Source organism: Centruroides sculpturatus, unplaced genomic scaffold (genome assembly GCF_000671375.1).
Source record: "Centruroides sculpturatus isolate CEXI.00-Female unplaced genomic scaffold, Cexi_2.0 scaffold219, whole genome shotgun sequence".
Lineage (NCBI taxonomy): Eukaryota > Metazoa > Arthropoda > Arachnida > Scorpiones > Buthidae > Centruroides > Centruroides sculpturatus.
Window position 1 is genome coordinate 71,932 of NW_019384506.1, and position 19,223 is coordinate 91,154.

General features: G+C 37.3%; 2 protein-coding genes across 4 annotated transcripts; both read right to left on the bottom strand.

Annotated features, from left to right (window-relative positions):
• Positions 1-3,954: 3,954 nt before the first annotated feature.
• Positions 3,955-5,696, bottom strand: LOC111622205. Of its 3 annotated transcripts, XR_002756223.1 has the most exons (3): positions 5,196-5,696; positions 4,201-5,092; positions 3,955-4,129 (listed from the first exon to the last, which is right to left on the bottom strand). XR_002756223.1 is itself a non-coding variant. In XM_023364558.1 (2 exons), the coding sequence occupies exons 1-2, from the start codon at positions 5,662-5,664 to the stop codon at positions 4,882-4,884; spliced, it is 468 nt and encodes a 155-aa protein (XP_023220326.1). In that variant the 5' UTR covers positions 5,665-5,696; the 3' UTR covers positions 3,955-4,881. The 3 variants fall into 3 exon arrangements, 1 of the variants encoding a protein (XP_023220326.1); XR_002756222.1 differs by having other exon boundaries at positions 3,955-5,092; XM_023364558.1 differs by having other exon boundaries at positions 3,955-5,092; positions 5,408-5,696.
• Positions 5,697-13,994: 8,298 nt separating this feature from the next.
• LOC111622232 (integrin beta-PS-like) lies at positions 13,995-15,063 on the bottom strand. The gene is made up of 5 exons (XM_023364585.1): positions 15,002-15,063; positions 14,742-14,958; positions 14,394-14,634; positions 14,156-14,322; positions 13,995-14,084 (listed from the first exon to the last, which is right to left on the bottom strand). Exons 1-5 carry the CDS (start codon positions 15,061-15,063, stop codon positions 13,995-13,997), a joined length of 777 nt encoding a protein of 258 aa, XP_023220353.1.
• Positions 15,064-19,223: the final 4,160 nt, after the last annotated feature.

Genomic DNA, 19,223 nt, shown 5'->3' on the forward strand with positions numbered 1-19,223 from the left:
CTCGGGAGATTTCTTTTCTCTCGTGATTGGAAAACCGAATATATCAAGTATTACAGATACAAAAATCATGAGAATAAAGTAGAGAATAAGTGAAATTAATAAAAATTCTTCGAAGTATTTGTTTAAGGAGATTTCTTCTTCGTACGCGCTTTTCTTGTATTCGAAGTACAGTTTTCTTTTTTTAAATATGCCGAAAAGAACAGCGCTAAACAGATAAAAAATAAAATATATCAATCTGATGAAACAATTGTCGGACTTGTAAACGTATACCCACTCACTGCAGGTTACGCCTTCGAAAAAGGTTTCCAGAAACTGTCGAATTGTTATAGTCCACAAGANGAGATTTCTTATCTCTCGTGATTGGAAAACCGAATATATCAACTACTAGACATTCAATAAGTAACATGATAAAGTAGAGAATAAGTGAAATTAATGAAAGTGCTTCGAAGTATTTGTATAAGGAAATTTCTTCTTCGTAAGAGCTTTTCTTGTATTCGAAGTACAGTTTTCTTCTTTTAAATATGCCGAAAAGAACAACACAAAACAGATAAATAATAGAATATATCAATCTGATAAAACTATTGCCGGTTCCGTAAACGTACACCCACTCGCTGCACGTAACGCCTTCGAAAAAGGTTTCCAGAAACTGTCGTATTGTTATAGTCAAGAAGAAAAGTTTTACCGTATTTTCGTAACACCCGTAAGCTTTATCCGGGAAGAAACTAAATTTCTGTTTTCTTTCGTTCCTCCGGCAGTTGCAGTCCATAATTATATTCGTGGCGAAGACTTTGGCCGCTCGAAGAACAAAGTCGATCTGACAAACCGGACACCCGGCAGTTACATACGAATCCATTATCAACTGTAATGGAAGTAAAGAATGTTTAGGAACTAATACTGATGTTTAAACACCGACATACATTTGTTCGGATGGCAGACGTACACGAATGACGATTATTTTATAAGACTGAACAGTAGAGAATTTTATCCGAGCGCAGCGCTTAGAAAACTAATTACGTATTGATTCGGTTCGATCTGAAACAAGCGTTTCCATCGATATTAGTACAAACATTGCGTGCTAATAACTCGGGAATTTAATGAAGTATAAAATTTGCATCGTATATTAAAAACTATCCGACTCATATTCAAAATATTTTAAGCGGCGGAGGATTACCGGACGTAATTAGAATTTATATCGATTCGTCCATCTTACGATAATTATGTGTACTTAGTGGAAAGCTAATGCGAAAATATTTTAGTGAATTAAAAGCTTTCCTTAGTATTAAAGAATGTCGAAGATTTGAATATTTCTTCTGTTACTAAGATATGACCGAACTAATTTTAGAATGAAAATGCATCCACCGCATTGGCTATAAAAGAGAGAAGCTCTTCCTTTTAAGGAATAAAATGGCAGACGTTCGGTATTAAATAATTTTATTACACAAACGATTGGGCTTCGGACAATAACAAAAGCGGAAGACAATTTCCGGTTCTACAAAAATCGGTCCTTGCGACCGCCGTTCTTCCTGTACAAAAGGCGACGCGTCGCTCCAGAGGCGGCGGCGGGGAATTTCTCCCGCCCGCTGCCTTGCGCAGAGGCCGTCGGGGAGCCGTCGCCCCACTCGACGACCGAGGAAGACGGAGGAGTCCGCGGCGGACGGAAGCGGCCCGCTCTCGGAGCCGGAATCGGAAGCCGAACCGCGATTAAAAAGTAGGAAAAGGAGCCCGACCGGGCAATCCGGTCGACCCGTCGACCCACGCGTGACATAAATTAAAATGAAAAAATTAAAAACGAGGACTATCAGATCTTTCGACGGGGACCGACCGAAACCCGGTTAGAATAGACGCAAATTATCCAAAAGAAAAGGTTTAGAGTGGTTTTAAACTAGACGCCTGACGGTTGGAGTCACTGCTTGCCCCGTAAGTGAGATTCTTGAAGGTAGAGGTGACCTGTTTGTAGATCGGATTCTCTCCCTGAAAAAGAAAGAGCGGACTCGTCATTGGGGAACTGGATCGTCCCGACCCAAAGATGAAACGAACTCTTCGTGTCCCACTTGGCCATTTGCTCTCCTTCTCGAACTTGGCAAACTTCCTCCTGTCGTGGATGGTTGTCAGCAACTTCCAGATCAGCAGCAGGGCCAGATCCATGGTCACCATGCCACCGATTACTCCTAGAACGATGGTCAGGATGTTGATTGGCTCCGGACAAGCTGAAAGGAGTTCCTCTTCGTTTAATAGACAGGCGACGGCCGTTCCCGTCCGGGGAAAGCGAAATCCTCACTTTTATTTCTCTGCAAGTGGATTTTGACGTAACCATCCGAATCGATCTTGTAGGTCAGTGTTCCGCAACCTATTTCTACTCGCGGCACATCTATGACTCGATATGACTCAGTGGCGTACCGTAGTGAAGCGGCAAAATTTCACAATAAATAATAATAATATCTAGTAAAAATTGGAACATTCTAATTTATACGAGCATCGCGCCTACGATAGTGCTATCGTCCGGTCAGTCCGGGAATCGGCTCGCCATACGGGTGAACTAGTAATTTTCTCATCCGAGGAAATCCTCCGAAACCTATTGACTTTTCTTTTTGCTTATACGATTCATCCGCGTTCATATACACCACTAATATCCAATAGAACTATTTTAAATAGGTCGCTGCACTACCACCGAATTTTTCATTGCTTGTTCTGTGACAAAACTGAATTTTGGTCTTTTAAATTAAAATACCTAAATAAGGTGGTCCGAAATTTTTCTCAGCCTCGGGCAGTTGACACCCACGGTACGCTACTGACATGACTCAATACGGCACACCAAAATGTTATTTCCCTCAAAAACGTATGATTTGATGATATTAATAGAATTTCATAATGCCATAAATCTATTACGGTAGAACCTCGATTATCCGAATTGTTCAAAATGAAGAAAAATTTTACAAATTTTCTGATTTGCACTTGGCAAATTGCGATACTTTTTATGTACGTGATGAAACGCATAACTTTTTTCGTTCCAACAACATCTCACCCAACACAATGGTCGTAAACTTTTTAATACATTTTGCGTCGTAATAAAAATATAACTTGACATACATATTTATAAATAATTTATATTGAAATTACATCATTTCTATGGCCAAGGGCGGAGTAAGGCATGGAAGACGTGGGCTGTCGCTACGGTCTTGCGGTTCCGAGGAGCCTCGCGCCTCGAAGGTTTAAGCATTATTTAAAAGTCGTGAACACAATGAATAAATTTTACTCGTCATAAAACAATAAATAGTTTGCATTTTTATGAATAAAAATTTGACAATTTCAACTTCTTTTTACTGTATTTTATAAAATCTGTCTTCTTGCGCCACCAGAGGACCTTTAAACAATAGGCAAGCTGTTAGTACCAGGGTTGCCAGATTGGGCTACAAGTAGCGGATTGGGCTACTTTTTAAGTGCCCTCGCCACAAGAATTTCAAATTGGGCGACACGCTACTTTTTGAGTTAGTGATAATTATCTTCAAGCTACAAATCTTAATTAGAAATACGCTACTTTTTTATTTTCATATATAAAATCGCAAAACGTTTATTGTATTATACAAAAATAATAAAGTTTTATTTAAAAAGGATAGGCAGGGTCAGACCCTCGGATGTGCGACGATTCTCGAACGAATAAGGTGTGTATGTGTGCTGATATTTGTAATTATAAATTGTGAATACAAGTGACTAATATTATGTTCTTTTTTTATTTTGTGCATGTTACAAGTTATAAATAAATATAAACAAACAACACTAACCCGGTAACATTAAATCTAAATACCAAATTGATTAATTTACTGTGTTTTTGTTATTTCTTACTCCTGTTGTTAGGTACTCGGTATTCGGCCGAATACGGAATAGTAACCGAATATTACCGTTAACATTTATTGTCAAACGATAAATTATATTTGTATTTATTTATTTATTAACACGATATCACAACGATACACCAGGTAAAATCATTTCTATTCGCGGTAAAGATGGGATTTTATTATTTATTATTAAATAAATAAATAGAATTTTTCGTTATTTTCTAAAATTCATACGCATCGTTCGAATTAAAACTTCTACAAACGAAGGATTCTTCTGTTAAAAACACCGACTCGTCCTACGATAAAGCCTTTATTAAATTTTAAATAACGTTAATATCACAGATAAATTTCGTCTTTTCGTATTCACCTCTCGTACTTTCCTCTCGGAAATCGTATATTGGAACGTAATTCCTTTTGTTTAGAACCTTAATTTTAATCGAATCGATTTCCTCTTTCGGAACTTTAACCGAAATTATATGAAAGCTTCGCTTTGGCAACAATTTCAGTTTTTCTAACGGTACGACTCCGTTTGGGTCGCAGATGCCTCTTTCGTACACGAAACACCGCGAATAACTACGCTTAACACCGACCAAAACCTTAATTCCTCCGGATCTACGATGGATGATTGGCAATTTAATTGAGTCTACAATGTAGTTTTCCGGTACCCAGATATCGGCCATAAACAGCAAGTTGTCTTCCGTCTTTTTATTTTTTCTGACAATATTCCTTTTCTCGCCAGAGTTAAGGCGAGTAACAGAAAATAATTGGAATGTTTTCGCTGTTTAACGTTAGCAGAAATTGCTGCCAGTAGTTGGGTCACATTTTTCCCAGCGGGAAATTGTCTTGCCGATCGAAAATCATTATTGAAGTTTTTCGCGATGTCTTTTAGATGTTCCGGTTCTTTCACCCGGGTGCGAAGTCCGAGCAACGGATGATGTTCCTCCACCTTGACGTAGGCAGGACACGTCAATAACTCGTAAATATTAGTTTCTTCGCACGATTTGAAATCGTCAGAACGTGATATGCTTTCGTCAGTGCTATTCAATCGTTAGAAACTATAATATTGCAACTGTTTTTCGTGGTGTCTGACGGCCAAACAATGAATACAATAAACGTGGTGAGAGTGAGAATAAATCATTCCGACGAGATAATAAAACCATATTTTTACTAATGGGCTAATGTGGTAACGTTTTCCCAATAAGGACATTCGGAATGCATCGTCTGCAGAAGTAAAAGTAACACTTTTGTCTGTCAAAAATCTGAAAGGAGAAAACAGATTAATAAAACAAATACTAATAATATTTATTGAAACGATTACAAAAATACATTTCTGTGTAAAAAGTTTCCAAGAACACTACTTACATCCTCGAGTCAAACAGATAAACGAATAATTGGATTTCGCCAATGTTTTTTTTCGTTCCGGTTGTTAACGTATGCAAATTATTTTAGATACTCGTACCAATGTTTTTAAACAGACGGGGGATTTTTCATTCAGTACGATTACTCGTATTGTTACGTAATATACTTGTATATCGAGCGGAAAATTAACTTTTAAAGACTAGATTTATAAAAACCTGACGAGTTGATTCAGTGTTCCTGGTGTTAGAGATAGTTTGAGGATAAACTTGCTTTCGTTCGGACACAACGTTACGGAGTTTTTCAGTAATCCTCTCTTTTCTATCAAGGATTTTCTCCACAGGACGAAAGATTGGCCATTACGTCCTACTACACTCACTCGATTCTCATCGAATCTTCCTTTTTCTACTACGTTTAGCATTTTGTTTGAGGCAAACTCGGAAGGGTGAATTCGAAGATTCTTCTCTAAGAGCATCTCACTACTTCCTCCCGGACTGCCGCACTGAAAGCTTTCTAGCGACTTTCCGGGTGGCGTTAATATGCAAATGAGGCGATTTACCGACGGGCGAGTAGTCGAAAATAGCACGGTTATAAAGGAAATATTTTTCTCTTTTATAAGACTATTTTTAAAAATTTACAATAACGTTTTCGAAACGAAGAAATATTGAGGATTTTTTCTATAGGTATAAATGTTAGTGTGTGGGGGGGGCAGGATTTTGTTCACCCTGTTTGAAGCTTAATAACTTCTAAGCATTTTGTCGAAAATTTCTAAAATTGTGCCGGAAAGTTTGTGTGTTTGGGGGGGATCGATGCTATTAAGTTTTGGTGATAATTAACATCGTCACAATGCCGGACTGCAATTTTTATTCACATTTTAACTGTCAATCTCTTTCGGATTGAATCAAAATATTAATTATTTAAATTTTTAAAACGTGAGAACACGCCAATATAATCAGATCACGGCCTCTTCTAATGCCGTAATATTCCGATTATTACTGGTTTATTGCAGAGATCTTTGCCACCGAGCAAAGATTAAAACAAATTATAATGATGAAACCAAATTTTTGCTTTACCGCCGATATTTGGGTACCCGAAAATTGTATGGCCAATGCCGTTACACTGCCGATAATCTATCGTTAGAATCCATGCCGTAGGAATAGAAGTTTTTGTTGGTATGAAGTCCATGTTTTCGCAAAATTTTCTGTACGAAGGACACTTTTGCCTTATGAACGGACTTATTTATTTAAAAATTCAAAGAATATTTGCAAATATTTAGTATATTTTATATTAAAGTATATTTTTCTATTATTTTTTGTCTATAGCCGTAAATACTTCGAAAGAAACGTTACAAAGGAACGTGAGGATGGAAGAAAAATTTCGATTAATGGCCGACGTTTGGGTACCCGAAAATTGTATTGTCAACGCTATTAGTCTTCCGATATCCCACCATAATCCGGAGGGAATTGAGATTTTGGTGGGCACGAAGATGAAATATTCCCACGATTTTCTATACGAAAGAAATATCTGCGGTAGAGAAATAATTATATATTTTAAAGAAGCCAAATATTTGCAGAAGCGCAGTCTACTTATATTTTCCGTTAAAATTCCCAGAGAAGAAATAGATTTGAATTTTATACGGTTCTTAGGACACGCGGAAGGTTATATTCCACTACACTATTTCGGAGATAAAAGTACAAGCGACGAAGAGAAAAGAAACACTTTTAATTGTCGCATTTGCCTCTTTTAAATTATAAAACCGTGTTTTTTAACAGAGTTACGTTAGAAACTTTTAATTAGAACAATGGCCGTTAATTTTGCAGGATAGCCACAATTAATTTTATTCTTGTGTTAATAATTACATCGAAATTGCAGAAAATTGAAAGAAATGAATGTCAACCGCCAGACGAAGGACGATTGATTTTCTCATTGCGATTGCACCTTAGAAAATAAAATTGTGATTCGTACTTTGACATTAAGCGTTAACCGTCAAAAACATCGGCGGTGTTTCTTATTTGGCTTTTTTTCTTTTACAAATTAAGTGCGCGACGTGGCATAAATTTAGAATTTTCACTTTTCCGGCTCTGTTATAAATAACAGAGAAAACATAGTGTAAAAATTACCTCCCAGAGCCTTCTCCATTCTTGAATTTCTTGAACCAGTTTGTAGCGAATCTGTTGAATACATCCCCGCCAAATGCCTCGGTTACATTATGGCCACCTTTGACGTGACAAGAGCAACAGCACACAACTATATTCTTTCATATGTTTCATATTGTCAGACATTACTGATGTGTCTATTTCCAATGAAATGTGTAATGAAACTTCCTTTAGCCACTCTACTTATACAGTAGTGCCTCGTATAACGTACTTAATCCGTTCCAGGTGCACATCCGTTAAGTGAAAAGTCTGTTATACGAAACGCATTTTCCTATAGAAATACATGTTAATACATATAATTCGTTCCGCAGCATAAAATAACCATACTGTACCATTAAAAGAATGAAAATGGAGCAGTCACCAATTATGCCGGGTACTCAGATGTTGTGAGGAGGAGATGGAGGAATTTTCTTCACACATTTATACAGATACAGACTTTATACACATTGCAGCAGGTCTCTTTTTATTGTTTTTTAATCGGAGTCAGATTCAGGAGAGGCTATCGGAGCTTGCAGGGTCAACTCCTCTCGTTCCATCCTTTGTTTTTTGCCTGCTGGCTTCTTGAAAAAACGTGTCCAAGGTGGTCTGTTTCTCTCTCTTCTTCAACACCTGTCGGAAATGACGGGCAAGGGTGTCATTGTAGAGATCATTTATCTTGGTGGCCTTAGCTCTGTTTGGATAATGAGTGTTGGTAAACTCCTGAACCTCCCTATTCGACAAGGAAGTTGTTGTCAACTTTCACTCCTTCTGATGATTTCTTGCATTGTTTCAATTGATATCACTTTTCTGTTTTTTTAGAAGCCATGATTTGCACAACACTTGAATAAATGTAAATACCCTGCACTGAGGTGATGTACCTAATAAACAAGACAGCAAGCCGAATCCCAACGGGAGGTCTGTACTTCAGATATACTAATAATATATTCTAATAACACTAATATATTATAAAAATAGCAGATTGCCATTGGCAACGGCAAAAGTGTGGAAACATCATTTGCACTTGTTTGCAGAAAGTCCGTTGTTCGCAGCGTCCGTTATTCAAGGCGTACGTTATACGAGGCTTACGTTATACGAGGCACCACTGTATATATATATACCACATCAAACGTACGCACACGAATAATTCAAATTGAAGAAGTAGATGATCAACAGCACAACAATTGATCAATTGTTATCGAAATATTCGTTTCAGAAAATTATCGTTGCTAATTGTGATTTACTGCTTAACAATGTTTAAAAAGGCCTAAATCTAGAGTCATCCGGGACTAAACTTACCCAAATAATCGGTGCAACTAGAGCAAAACTCAGAAAATACTCGAAACAATTAAATGAGTCGCATTCGAACAAAACAAGACAATCGTCGAAATCTTATTGTCGCGTCGCGACTCGGTTTAATATTAAAAATTTAGATTTTTTGACAGAATTTCGAAGTTTCCGCGTCGGTCTTTCTATAGACAGATCTGGACAGACCATTCTGCATTTTGTCTGTAGCTTTTTATTCATCCCCACAGAGACGAGGTAGAATCAATTTTGTTAGCGTTAAGATTCTGGTAAATTAAGTAGATTCGAGTAGGATTCGACTTAAATGGAGCAATGGTAGAATCTGGAACTAATTGAAAAAATTGCAGCCCGACAACAATATAGAAACGTCGATTTGTCGATAAAGATAAAGACAACATGCTGCCAGTTCGTACAGTCAACGTCTCTTTGTCATAGCACTACGTTTTTAAGATGCTGAAGGTACGACAAAACAACTTCTGTAGCCAGGCTTCCATCTGTCTGGATAGTGGCCAAAGACGCCGCCACAGCTGTTCCTGATTGTGTCATTATCTCTCCTCGTCCGTTTTATGTCTGGAGTGTTCAGAACTTGCCCGCATATATGTGGCCCTTCACCTATTCACTCTCCCAACATATCTTCACAACCAGATGGAAAACAATTCGGCGAAAATGCCAGCTCACTTCCTTCGGCCAAACGATGCGGCCTTTCTCAACTTTCGTCAGTCGAACACGAAGACTTTGTATCGTACTGGCATGACGCATTAGAAAGCTTCAAAACAACGCAGACAAAAAATCCAGCAACGAGTTGCTTAACTTACCCGGCAACATTTAGTGGCACCATCTCTTATCATATTTTATTAAAAATCTTTCTATATTTTTAATTATTATAAAATGGCAGAAAGCTTAATTGAAAGCTAACCTGGATAGAAACCTTCCGATTTAACTTTCTTAACTCTTTTTCGGCCGGGAAAAATAGGTGTAGTGGCGGACATCGGTGCTGTTTCTCTACGAAATCGGTTCGTTTCTAACAATGAGAACTTTATAGAAGAGGAAATTAAAAATTATCCAAAACTGACAATATGCCGAAAGAATCGGTTTTGTTGCTTTCTGTCGAGATGCATCCACTTTTCTTCTCGTTGCCGAGCTTCAGTAACGTTGACAAAATAGAATAAAATCCACTTAACATCTGTAAAATAAGAAAGTCTTTTATTCCAGCCAGTGTTTATAATTACAAGAACACAGAATGTAAAGCTCACATGCTAGAACTGAGATTTAAAATTTAAATGTGTTTAAATAAATTTTTGTGCTTGAAAAAAAATCTTAATGGGTATCTAACGCATGGCACACATGGTCAGTGAGAAACTAAACTCGGGTCTAACGAAATACACCAGAAAGAGGTACTCACTCTCGTGACAAAGTTTTTCTTGATGAAGAAGAATCCTCCGACAGAAAGGCCGATCGGGGTCTTTCCGAATCTCTTCATGAAATCTAGAAACTAATCAGATAAGTTTATTAATCAAATTGTTTACGGTTAAAAGGCGAATTTAATAATTAATCGAGTATTTCGAGCGATGTCAACCTTGAGTTTGCTTTCAATTTTCATGTGGACAAAAGAAAATCTTCTGATTTCTATGAAGTTATTGTACAACTGAAAAATAAAACAATGAAAATTATTTTGATTAATATGCTATTATTTCTTTAATTATTTTTAAACTCTGCGATGTAAAGTATATCATAGGAGCGATTGAAAACGGTGTTCATTGAAATACAACACGAAAATAAAAAACTCCAGCAACGAGTTCTTTAACTTTCCCGGCAAAATTTAAAACTGTCTGTGTAATGCCATCCGTTAAATAATATATCCTAACAGATGACTCTATAAATGCTGTTTTAATAGAGAAAGTAGCCATAAAAGGTACGATTTTTAATTTCTATTGCATTAAGATTTTATACGTTCCATGCAATTAAATAAGTAATAGCATAATTTTTTAAACTAAATTTTAAGTTAGCTCTTTTCGTTCTATGGCACCTATAGTGTAATAGAACGAAAAGACATTAGGTTCACACATTCGCGAAATGGCAAAATTCGCCGAAAACCACATCGTGTCGGACGTTTCATATAGTTGTCTCTCTTATCTTTTGTTATAATAATCTATTGAAAATAAACTCCAACATCCACAATTCCATTAAGTTTCAAAATACTTTTTGAAACTTTGTGGAATTGTACAAACATCTTTCAGGATTGGACTTGAAAGCATTATCTGGTGTTTGCAAGTTTTGGCAAGAATGTTATTCTCACTTCTAATACAGTTGGTTGGGGACTAGACCACTACTATAAAGCAAAAACAGCAAAAACATTATTTTGTCTTTCACTATAAAATATTATAATAATGAAATTTTTGCTCCTTATTAGCCTACTGTTTTCATATTGCAAGTTTCCCTCATTCTATTACTTGGGATGCGAGTACTAAAGAACAAAAAAATAAATCGTAAAAAAATGCGTCATCGCCATTTAATTCGAATGACGATACAGTAATTTGAAAATGAAAACTATCGACACGAGAAACGTATTTATTTATTTTCTATTTTTATTACGTAAACTAGCTGCAAGGACCCGCTTCGCTGGGAAAAAAGTAACGATAGTGAAGATTAAGATAATTACATTATAGCCGATCTTACCCGTTTTCGCAGAATGCAAGAATTAGGTCCCCCGTTTCCAGACTAATAAGAAAATTTTTACGAATCTAAAAATATGTTCAATTTCCCGCAAAAACGCAAAAAACCGCCTGTAAATTTTGCATGCCGCTTTATATTAACACTTCCTTTGTTACTCAATACTTCCATTGTTAACACTTCCACTGTTGACACTTCCATTGTTGACACTTCCTTTGTTACACATCTTCGAAGTCAACCACTTTCAACCCCATATCTCCCACACCGTTATAGCACAAAATGCAAGAATTAGGTTCCCCGTTTCCAGACTAATTAGAGAATTTTTACGTCCAGTCTAACTAACTATTTTCAATTTGATTAATTTTCTGGAACGTTTACAATCGTTCTATAATCGAACAAATTCGAATTTAAAACGGTTCGAACATTTTAAAAATCGAAATAGAAAATATTCGAAGTCGACCACTTTCAGACCCCATATCTCCCGCACCCTTATAGCTATCGAGACGCAACCACCATAGTGTACGAATGGAGACTGGGGGCTACCAGTACATACAAACACCATTCATGTGCGATGTGTAGTTTTGGCTGAAAAGTGAAATATAGGGACATACACGTCCATTTATATATATACAGATATAGATATAGATATAGGATGTAGATATAGAATATAGAATATAGATATAGATATATATAGATAAATGAAGATAGCGCTTACCTCAGATGTTAAACGGGACAAAGCAAAGGAAAGTAGAAAAATCACGAAGAACAAGGTTAAACATAAAGCCGAAATGATGATTCTCAGAAGCAAGTTTATGTCGATGAATGCTACCACGTAAATGAAAAAGCAATTGACGTACAGAGCCACGGCGTAGATCAGAGGAAAGACGTATTCGCATACTTCATTCACCTGTACTAAACCGTCCAAAATTTCTGTGTGCTTTTCTACGCAACTGTTTAAGAAGATCTCCAATCGACCGTGTTCTGAGTGGAAACTCTTCATCGCTGTTGACAAAGTTTTTAATCTTTCGAACATTATAAATCCAACGACGATACCTTGCAAGACGGAAAAGAATATAACAGCAAAATAATATATGTGACTGATATTTATAAGAATGCAACAAAATGCCGCTTCCTCGGGAGATTTCTTATCTCTCGTGATTGGAAAACCGAATTAAAATAATAAAGTAGAGAATAAGTGAAATTAACGAAAGTGCTTCGAAGTATTTGTATAAGGAGGTTTCTTCTTCGTAAGCGCTTTTCTTGTATTCGAAGTACAGTTTTCTTCTTTTAAATATACCGAAAAGAACAGCGCAAAACAGATAAACAATTGAATATATCAATCTGATAAAACTATTGTCGGTTCCGTAAACGTATACCCATTCACTGCAGGTTACGCCTTCGAAAAAGGTTTCCAGAAACTGTCGTATTGTTATAGTCAAGAAGAAAAGATGTACCGTATTTTCGTAACACCCGTAAGCTTTATCCGGGAAGAAACGAAATTTCTGTTTTCTTTCGTTTCTCTGGCAGTTGCAGTCCATAATTATATTCGTGGCGAAGACTTTGGCCGCTCGAAGAACAAAGTCGATCTGACAAACCGGACACCCGGCAGTTACATCCGAATCCATTATCAATTGTAATGGAAGTAAAGAATGTTTTGGAGCTAATACTGATGTTTAAACACCGACATACATTTGTTCGGATGGCAGACGTACACGAATGACGATTATTTTATAAGACTGAGTAGTACAGAATTTCATCGAAGCGCAGCACTTAGAAAACTAATTACGTATCGATTCTGTTCGATCTGGAACAAGCGTATCCGTCGATGTTAGTACAAACATTGCGTGCTAATAACTAATTAAGTATGAAATTTGATTGCATCGTATATTAAGAACTATCTGATTTATATTCTCGATATTTTAATCGGCGAAAGATTACCGGACTTAATAAAAATTCATATCGATTCGTCCGTCCTACAATGATTATGTGTACTTACAAGTTAGTGGAATGCAAATGCGAAAATATTTTTGTGAATTAAAAGCTTTCCTTATTATTAAAGAATGTCGAGAATTTGAATATTTCTCCTGTTATTAAGATATGATCGAACTAATCCCAAAAAATAAATAAAATAATTAGGGGTAAACGGGTTCCCATCCACCGCATTGGCTATAAACGACAGAAGCTTTTCCCTTTTCCCCTTTAAGGAATAAAATGGCAGACGTTCGGTATTAAATAATTTTATTAAACAAACGATTTGGCTTCGGACAATAACAAAACCGGAAGACGATTTCCGGTTCTACAAAAGTCGGCCCTTGGGACCGCCGTTCTTCCTGTACAGTAGAAAAGGTGACGCGCCGTCCGCCACGCGTCGCGCAAGAGGCGGCGGCGGGCGGGGAATTTCTCCCGCCCCCCGCTTGCCGGGCGCCGAGGCCGTCGGGAAGCCGCCGCCCCACTCGTCGACCGATGAAGACGGAGGGGGCCGCGGCGGACGGAAACGGCCCGCCGCTGGAGCCGAAAACGGAAGACGAACCGTGATTAAAAAGTAGGAAAAAGAGGCCGACCGAGCCCCCGTCGTCCCGTCGACCCACGCTGGCCATAAATTAAAACGAAAAGGTTAAAACCGAACCTACCGACTGACCGAAACCCGGTTAGAACAAACGCAAATTAGCCAAAAGAAAAGGGTTAGAGTGGTTCTAAACTAGACGTCTAACGGTTGGGGCAAACTGCTTGCCCCGTAAGTGAGATTCTCGAAGGTAGAGGTGACCTGTTTGTAGATCGAATTCTCTCCCTGAAAAAGAAAGAGCGGACTCGTCATTGGTGAACCGGATACGTCCCGAACCAAAGAAGAGAGGAACTCACCGTGTCCCACTTGGCCATTTGCCTTTCCTTCTCGAACTTGGCGAACTCCCTCCTGTCGTGGATGGTGGTCAGCAACTTCCAGATCAGCAGCAGGACCAGACCCACGGCCACGATTCCTCCGATCACTCCCAGAACGATGGCCAGGATGTTGACCGGCTCCGGACAATCTGAAAGAAGTTCCTCTCCGTTTAATAGACCGGCAACGGCCGACCCCGACCGAAGAAAGCGAAATCCTCACCTTTAGTTCTCTGCACGTGGATTTTGACGTAACCGTCCGAATCGATATTGTGGGTGAAGAAGAACTTGCAGTCGTCGTCGTGTCTAGAGGCGCACAACTTGTCCCTTTCTTTCGCTGCAAAGACCAAAGGAGGTGAGCGAGGAGCTGGAGGGAAATCGCGGGCATCCGAACGGCGCTTACCTTCGAGGCACTCTTCTTCGGTCAGAGGTCCCGAATTGAAGAACTTGCACTGGACGCATTCCTTGAAAAGGAATGCGTCCAGTGCAAGTTCCTCGACAGGTCTGAAAATATGCCGCGGGTCAGAAAGAGCGACTTCTTTCCCTCCTCTTTCCTCCGAGTAATACTCACCGGACATTCTTTGCAAAGCTGGCTGCTGTAGTGTCCCTCTTCCTCTTTGAAACTCTTGCAGGCTCCGCACACGCACTCGCCGTTTCCACTACACAATTTCTGCAAGAAGTTCTGTCCGTTAATTTCTCTGTTCGGGCCCGGCGTGTACTTCCCTATTCCTATACCTAATACTGTGTCTTTAGTGTTAAGTGTACTATTTCCGGATCTTCCGTTCCTCCTTTTCAACGGAGGCGTATTGGTACAAAAAGTCGTACATGCACATCCGAAGAACACAATCGTTGGTCTTTCTCAACTCTTTTTCGTCCGACGGTAAATAGCGCATTATTAATTAAAGAACAATATAAATTGGAGGACCAACTGCCTTACTGTCAGGGAAAGCTACGTCGAAATAATGGCGGGTCGCGGGCATATTTCTCGTGGAATGGAAAGGAGAGGCGCGTAGACGTAAGTAGGATACTCACCCCGTTTGCAGCTATACACGTTTCGTTGTCATCCAGACAGTCGCAGGCGTTTCCCGTTCAATTGCCCAGACATTTGCACTTTCCGCATTCGCAGATACCGTGATCGGGACCTGTAAATTAAAATAAATAATAAAATGCCGATTTTTTTGCTCTCTACGTTAACGATGCATTTCATTATTTTTTAATTACTGGTATAACTACGTAACAACAAATCGTCGACGTTACTGGCGAACAGAGTCCGTTATGCCAGTTTGTCGTGGATGATTGGTTGGAAGTTTTGAAATACGGTTGTATACAGAAAGTTACCGTCGCATATTTTTCATGTCATTGAAATTATGAACGTGCAATAACATGAAAAATTTTAAAAACTAACAAGTAGGTTTAAAGTTAATAAATACAAATGTATTCTGGAAGTTTATAAGTTAATTATAATTTTTATTTGCAACATTTTCTCAACCTTAATTAAATGAGTGATAACACTTTCTAAATAACAGGCTGGTTAGATTGTAATTTTCGATTGAATAATAGAACGTCACATGGCCACTATGCAAAGATTTTGTAAAGAAGTGATTCAATGCGACCATCGTTAGTAAAGTTTAAATTACACCATTTACCAAATTATGTAAAAATACAACTGAAGGAAATATCCTTGTGGAGCACGAATGTGGTCACTGACGTTCACGGTCGCAACAATATCGCGATCACCGATCATAAATCGATAAAATGTTTATTTAAAAGCTAATATTTCTATAAAGTAGCCTATACTTTTCTTCCGAACATGAAATGAATATATCCAAAATTTCATTTGGATTGGACAAAAATTTAAGGAGTTATAAGGAATTCACACACAGACGACGGCTTTTATATTAGTATTTATTGTTAGTAATTAAATAGTAATTTAAAGAAATTGAATAAAATTAGTACTGTACTAGTTAAATACAGTAGAGCGTCGATTTTCCGAAAGTCAATCATCCGAAAGAATTCCAGTCGGCAAATTTAAATTTTCGCTAGTGCTGTGGCGCTTCAATTCTTGGCTATGTCTTGGGCTACTCAAATATTTTACGTTTTTGATGCTAAATTAACATCTGAAGTATAATTTTTTATTGTTTTTATATTTTTCAATATATTTATTTTGTTTGTACAAAATAAAAAAATAATTTTTAACGATACAATAGTCTTTGTTAGGCTTAACATCGACGAAAATTCAACGCGAAGCGACATGCAACGGAGAAAAATTTCAACATCGGATACGTTAAATTATTTTTTCGTACATAAACCGGTTATCCGAAATATCAGTTATACGAACAACCCCAGTCCCTAATTGATTCGGAAAATCGACGCTCTACTGTACAAGGAAATTAATATAGTAGAGCGTCGTTTATCCGAAGGTCGGTTATCCCAAAGAATTCCAGTCGGCAAATTTAAATTTTCGCTAGTGTTGTGGCGCTGCAATCTTTGGCTATATCTTGGGCTACTCCAATATTTTTTTTGTTGGTGTGTGTGTTTCAGCTGGCAGCAATGGCACTTTTGTGTGGTGTTTTTCTGAGGACTGTGTGTGGTGCTGAATCGAACGTTTTTGATACTAGATCATCTTTTTTGCTTTTTATAATTTTCAATATATTTATTTTGTTTGTAAGAAATAAAGAAATAATTTTTAACGATACAATAGCCACGATTATTATTTTAAAAAGTATACGTTAGGCTTAACTTTGACGAAAATTGAACGCGAAGCGACACGCAACGGAGAAAAATTTCAACACGGGATAGGTTAATATATTTTTTCGTGCATAATCGGTTATCCGAAAAATAAGTTATCCGAACGACCTCAGTTTTAATTGATTCGGATAAACGACGCTCTACTGTATTACGTTTACAAAAACAAATTTTCGACTCTGGAGAGAACGTTTTTACTGATTGGCGAATTCAAAAACTTCGGCAATACAATCATTAGTCACAATATTACGATATTTAAATATATTCTTTCGGAGGTTTATAAAATATCAATTAAAAATGAGTGTCTTTATATCATAACAGAAATCTAATTTATTTATTTATTTATTATATTTTGAATCTTTAAATAAAGAAATGTAAAATTGTACACGACACTCTTTATTTTCTGATGTATTTGTATAATTTCGTAATCTCTAATCCCAGTTTCGGACTCCACCACTTCACTACTGACTGCTTCCTCTCTCTCTCTCTCTCTCTGAGCGTTTTTTCTCGCTTTTACGCCCTTCCTTTTACGGTCCATTATCTACATTTCTTATTGCCATTTACGACTACATGCAAATGGTTGCACATGGACCGATAAAACCGCAGTTGAGGGAGACAATATCGCTACACCCCCGACGCAAGATAATTGTTAGGGTGGTAACCCGAATACGGATCTGGACTAAACTTCCAAAGAACAAGAGTACAATAGGGTGGAGTTTCTCGACAATACATAATGGCGACACACAACTCATCACAATTTTCTTTTTACACAAATTGACAAAATGCAAAATTTTTTTCATTACATTTAATACAGTTTATGCATTTGATTAAATTTATTTCAAAATTTCTTATACGTTTCGTTTCTACCTCCGTTATCTATCATTGGTAAAGTGATAATGGTCTTAATAGGGGTGGAATTTTGTTAGACGTCCGAAGAGGAGAGGGGGGTTGACTTGGACACACTGGGACAAGCGGAGAAGGGAGAGTAAAAATTTCAAGAAAAACGTGCCCTCTGGGTTAGAATTAATATTAAAGGTCTACCGTATTTCTGTATATAATATGTAAAACAATGTATCTGGTTTGAAGTATTTTTATTTACTCCAAATGATTTCATACGTTTTAATTGAAACTTTTGTATGTAATTTTCCTTTTAGCTCTTGTGAAAAGTCGTTTCTTTTTCATGTGTAAAGATAAATTCCCTTTCTTCAGGCGTCTACTTCAACGTAGGGTGGCGGATAGAATTAGAAACATTAATGTTACTAAATTTTGGTGGTTATTGGTCGACTCGGTGGGGAGATAAAGGATTGTCGTGTGTCATATATCGAATAGGGTCCGAATTAATAACGATTTTACAGGACTTTTTTATAAAACCCATTTTTATTCTCAAAATTACGATTTTTGCCATTTCATAATGATTAAAAATGTAAAATTTTTTTCTTAAAATGAAATACCGTACCAGATAGACCCACATTTTAAACTTCGAATGATTGAATAATGTTTTTAAGACCTTGCAAAGAGTCTGATCTCGGTCTACACCAGACTCGAATGCGCCAATTACGTGTTCCGTCCAAACCGTGCTAATGTGGCCAACGACAGATTGGTCCTAATGTCCGAAAATTTAAATATACTCGAGCGAAAAGAACCAGAAAACGAGCCGAAGAAAGATAAATTATAATAATGTGTACCCAATCGAGAATACTACAACGTTCCACACGAGGAAGACACGCTGCCTCTAAATCAAGAGATCGAGGAATCACTGGATTTTTTTTAACTTCGATTTTCATCAAAACGTTTTCTCTCTTTGCTTTATAAAAATTCGCTTATTCACACAAACAGTATTATAAAAATCTTCGAGGAACACATTGCAACGTCCTTTGTCAGATCAAAATACAACAAATTTGCATAATTTAGAGCACGAATGACTTTCCTCCCTTTTGTATGAAGTGTCGTAAAATAACTTCATTACGGGAGAACGTAGACTTAACCTTATTAATTCAGTTTGTTCTTTATAAACGAAAACAATATTTCAAGTATAATAATATTTTTCTTAACAACTCGCCAATAATCACGAGGAAATCGACTCATTTGCATGTAAACCCAAACGTCTTCGACTTAAACGTCTGCANCGGGAGAACGTAGACTTAACCTTATTAATTCAGTTTGTTCTTTATAAACGAAAACAATATTTCAAGTATAATAATATTTTTCTTAACAACTCGCCAATAATCACGAGGAAATCGACTCATTTGCATGTAAACCCAAACGTCTTCGACTTAAACGTCTGCAAACCGGCAAATGTAGTGAGAAG

Bases quoted from the DNA above. Each gene is read 5' to 3' on its own strand.
- LOC111622205 (XM_023364558.1), bottom strand. From the start codon at position 5,664: ATGCTCTTAGAGAAGAATCTTCGAATTCACCCTTCCGAGTTTGCCTCA. The intron at 5,093-5,407 runs GTTTTTATAAAT...TTCTCCTTTCAG, and splicing joins ACACTGAATCAACTCGTCAG to ATTTTTGACAGACAAAAGTG.
- LOC111622232 (XM_023364585.1), bottom strand. From the start codon at position 15,063: ATGCGCTATTTACCGTCGGACGAAAAAGAGTTGAGAAAGACCAACGAT. The intron at 14,959-15,001 runs GTGCATGTACGA...TCCGTTGAAAAG, and splicing joins AACGATTGTGTTCTTCGGAT to GAGGAACGGAAGATCCGGAA. The intron at 14,085-14,155 runs GTGAGTTCCTCT...TTTCTTTTTCAG, and splicing joins AAATGGCCAAGTGGGACACG to GGAGAGAATTCGATCTACAA.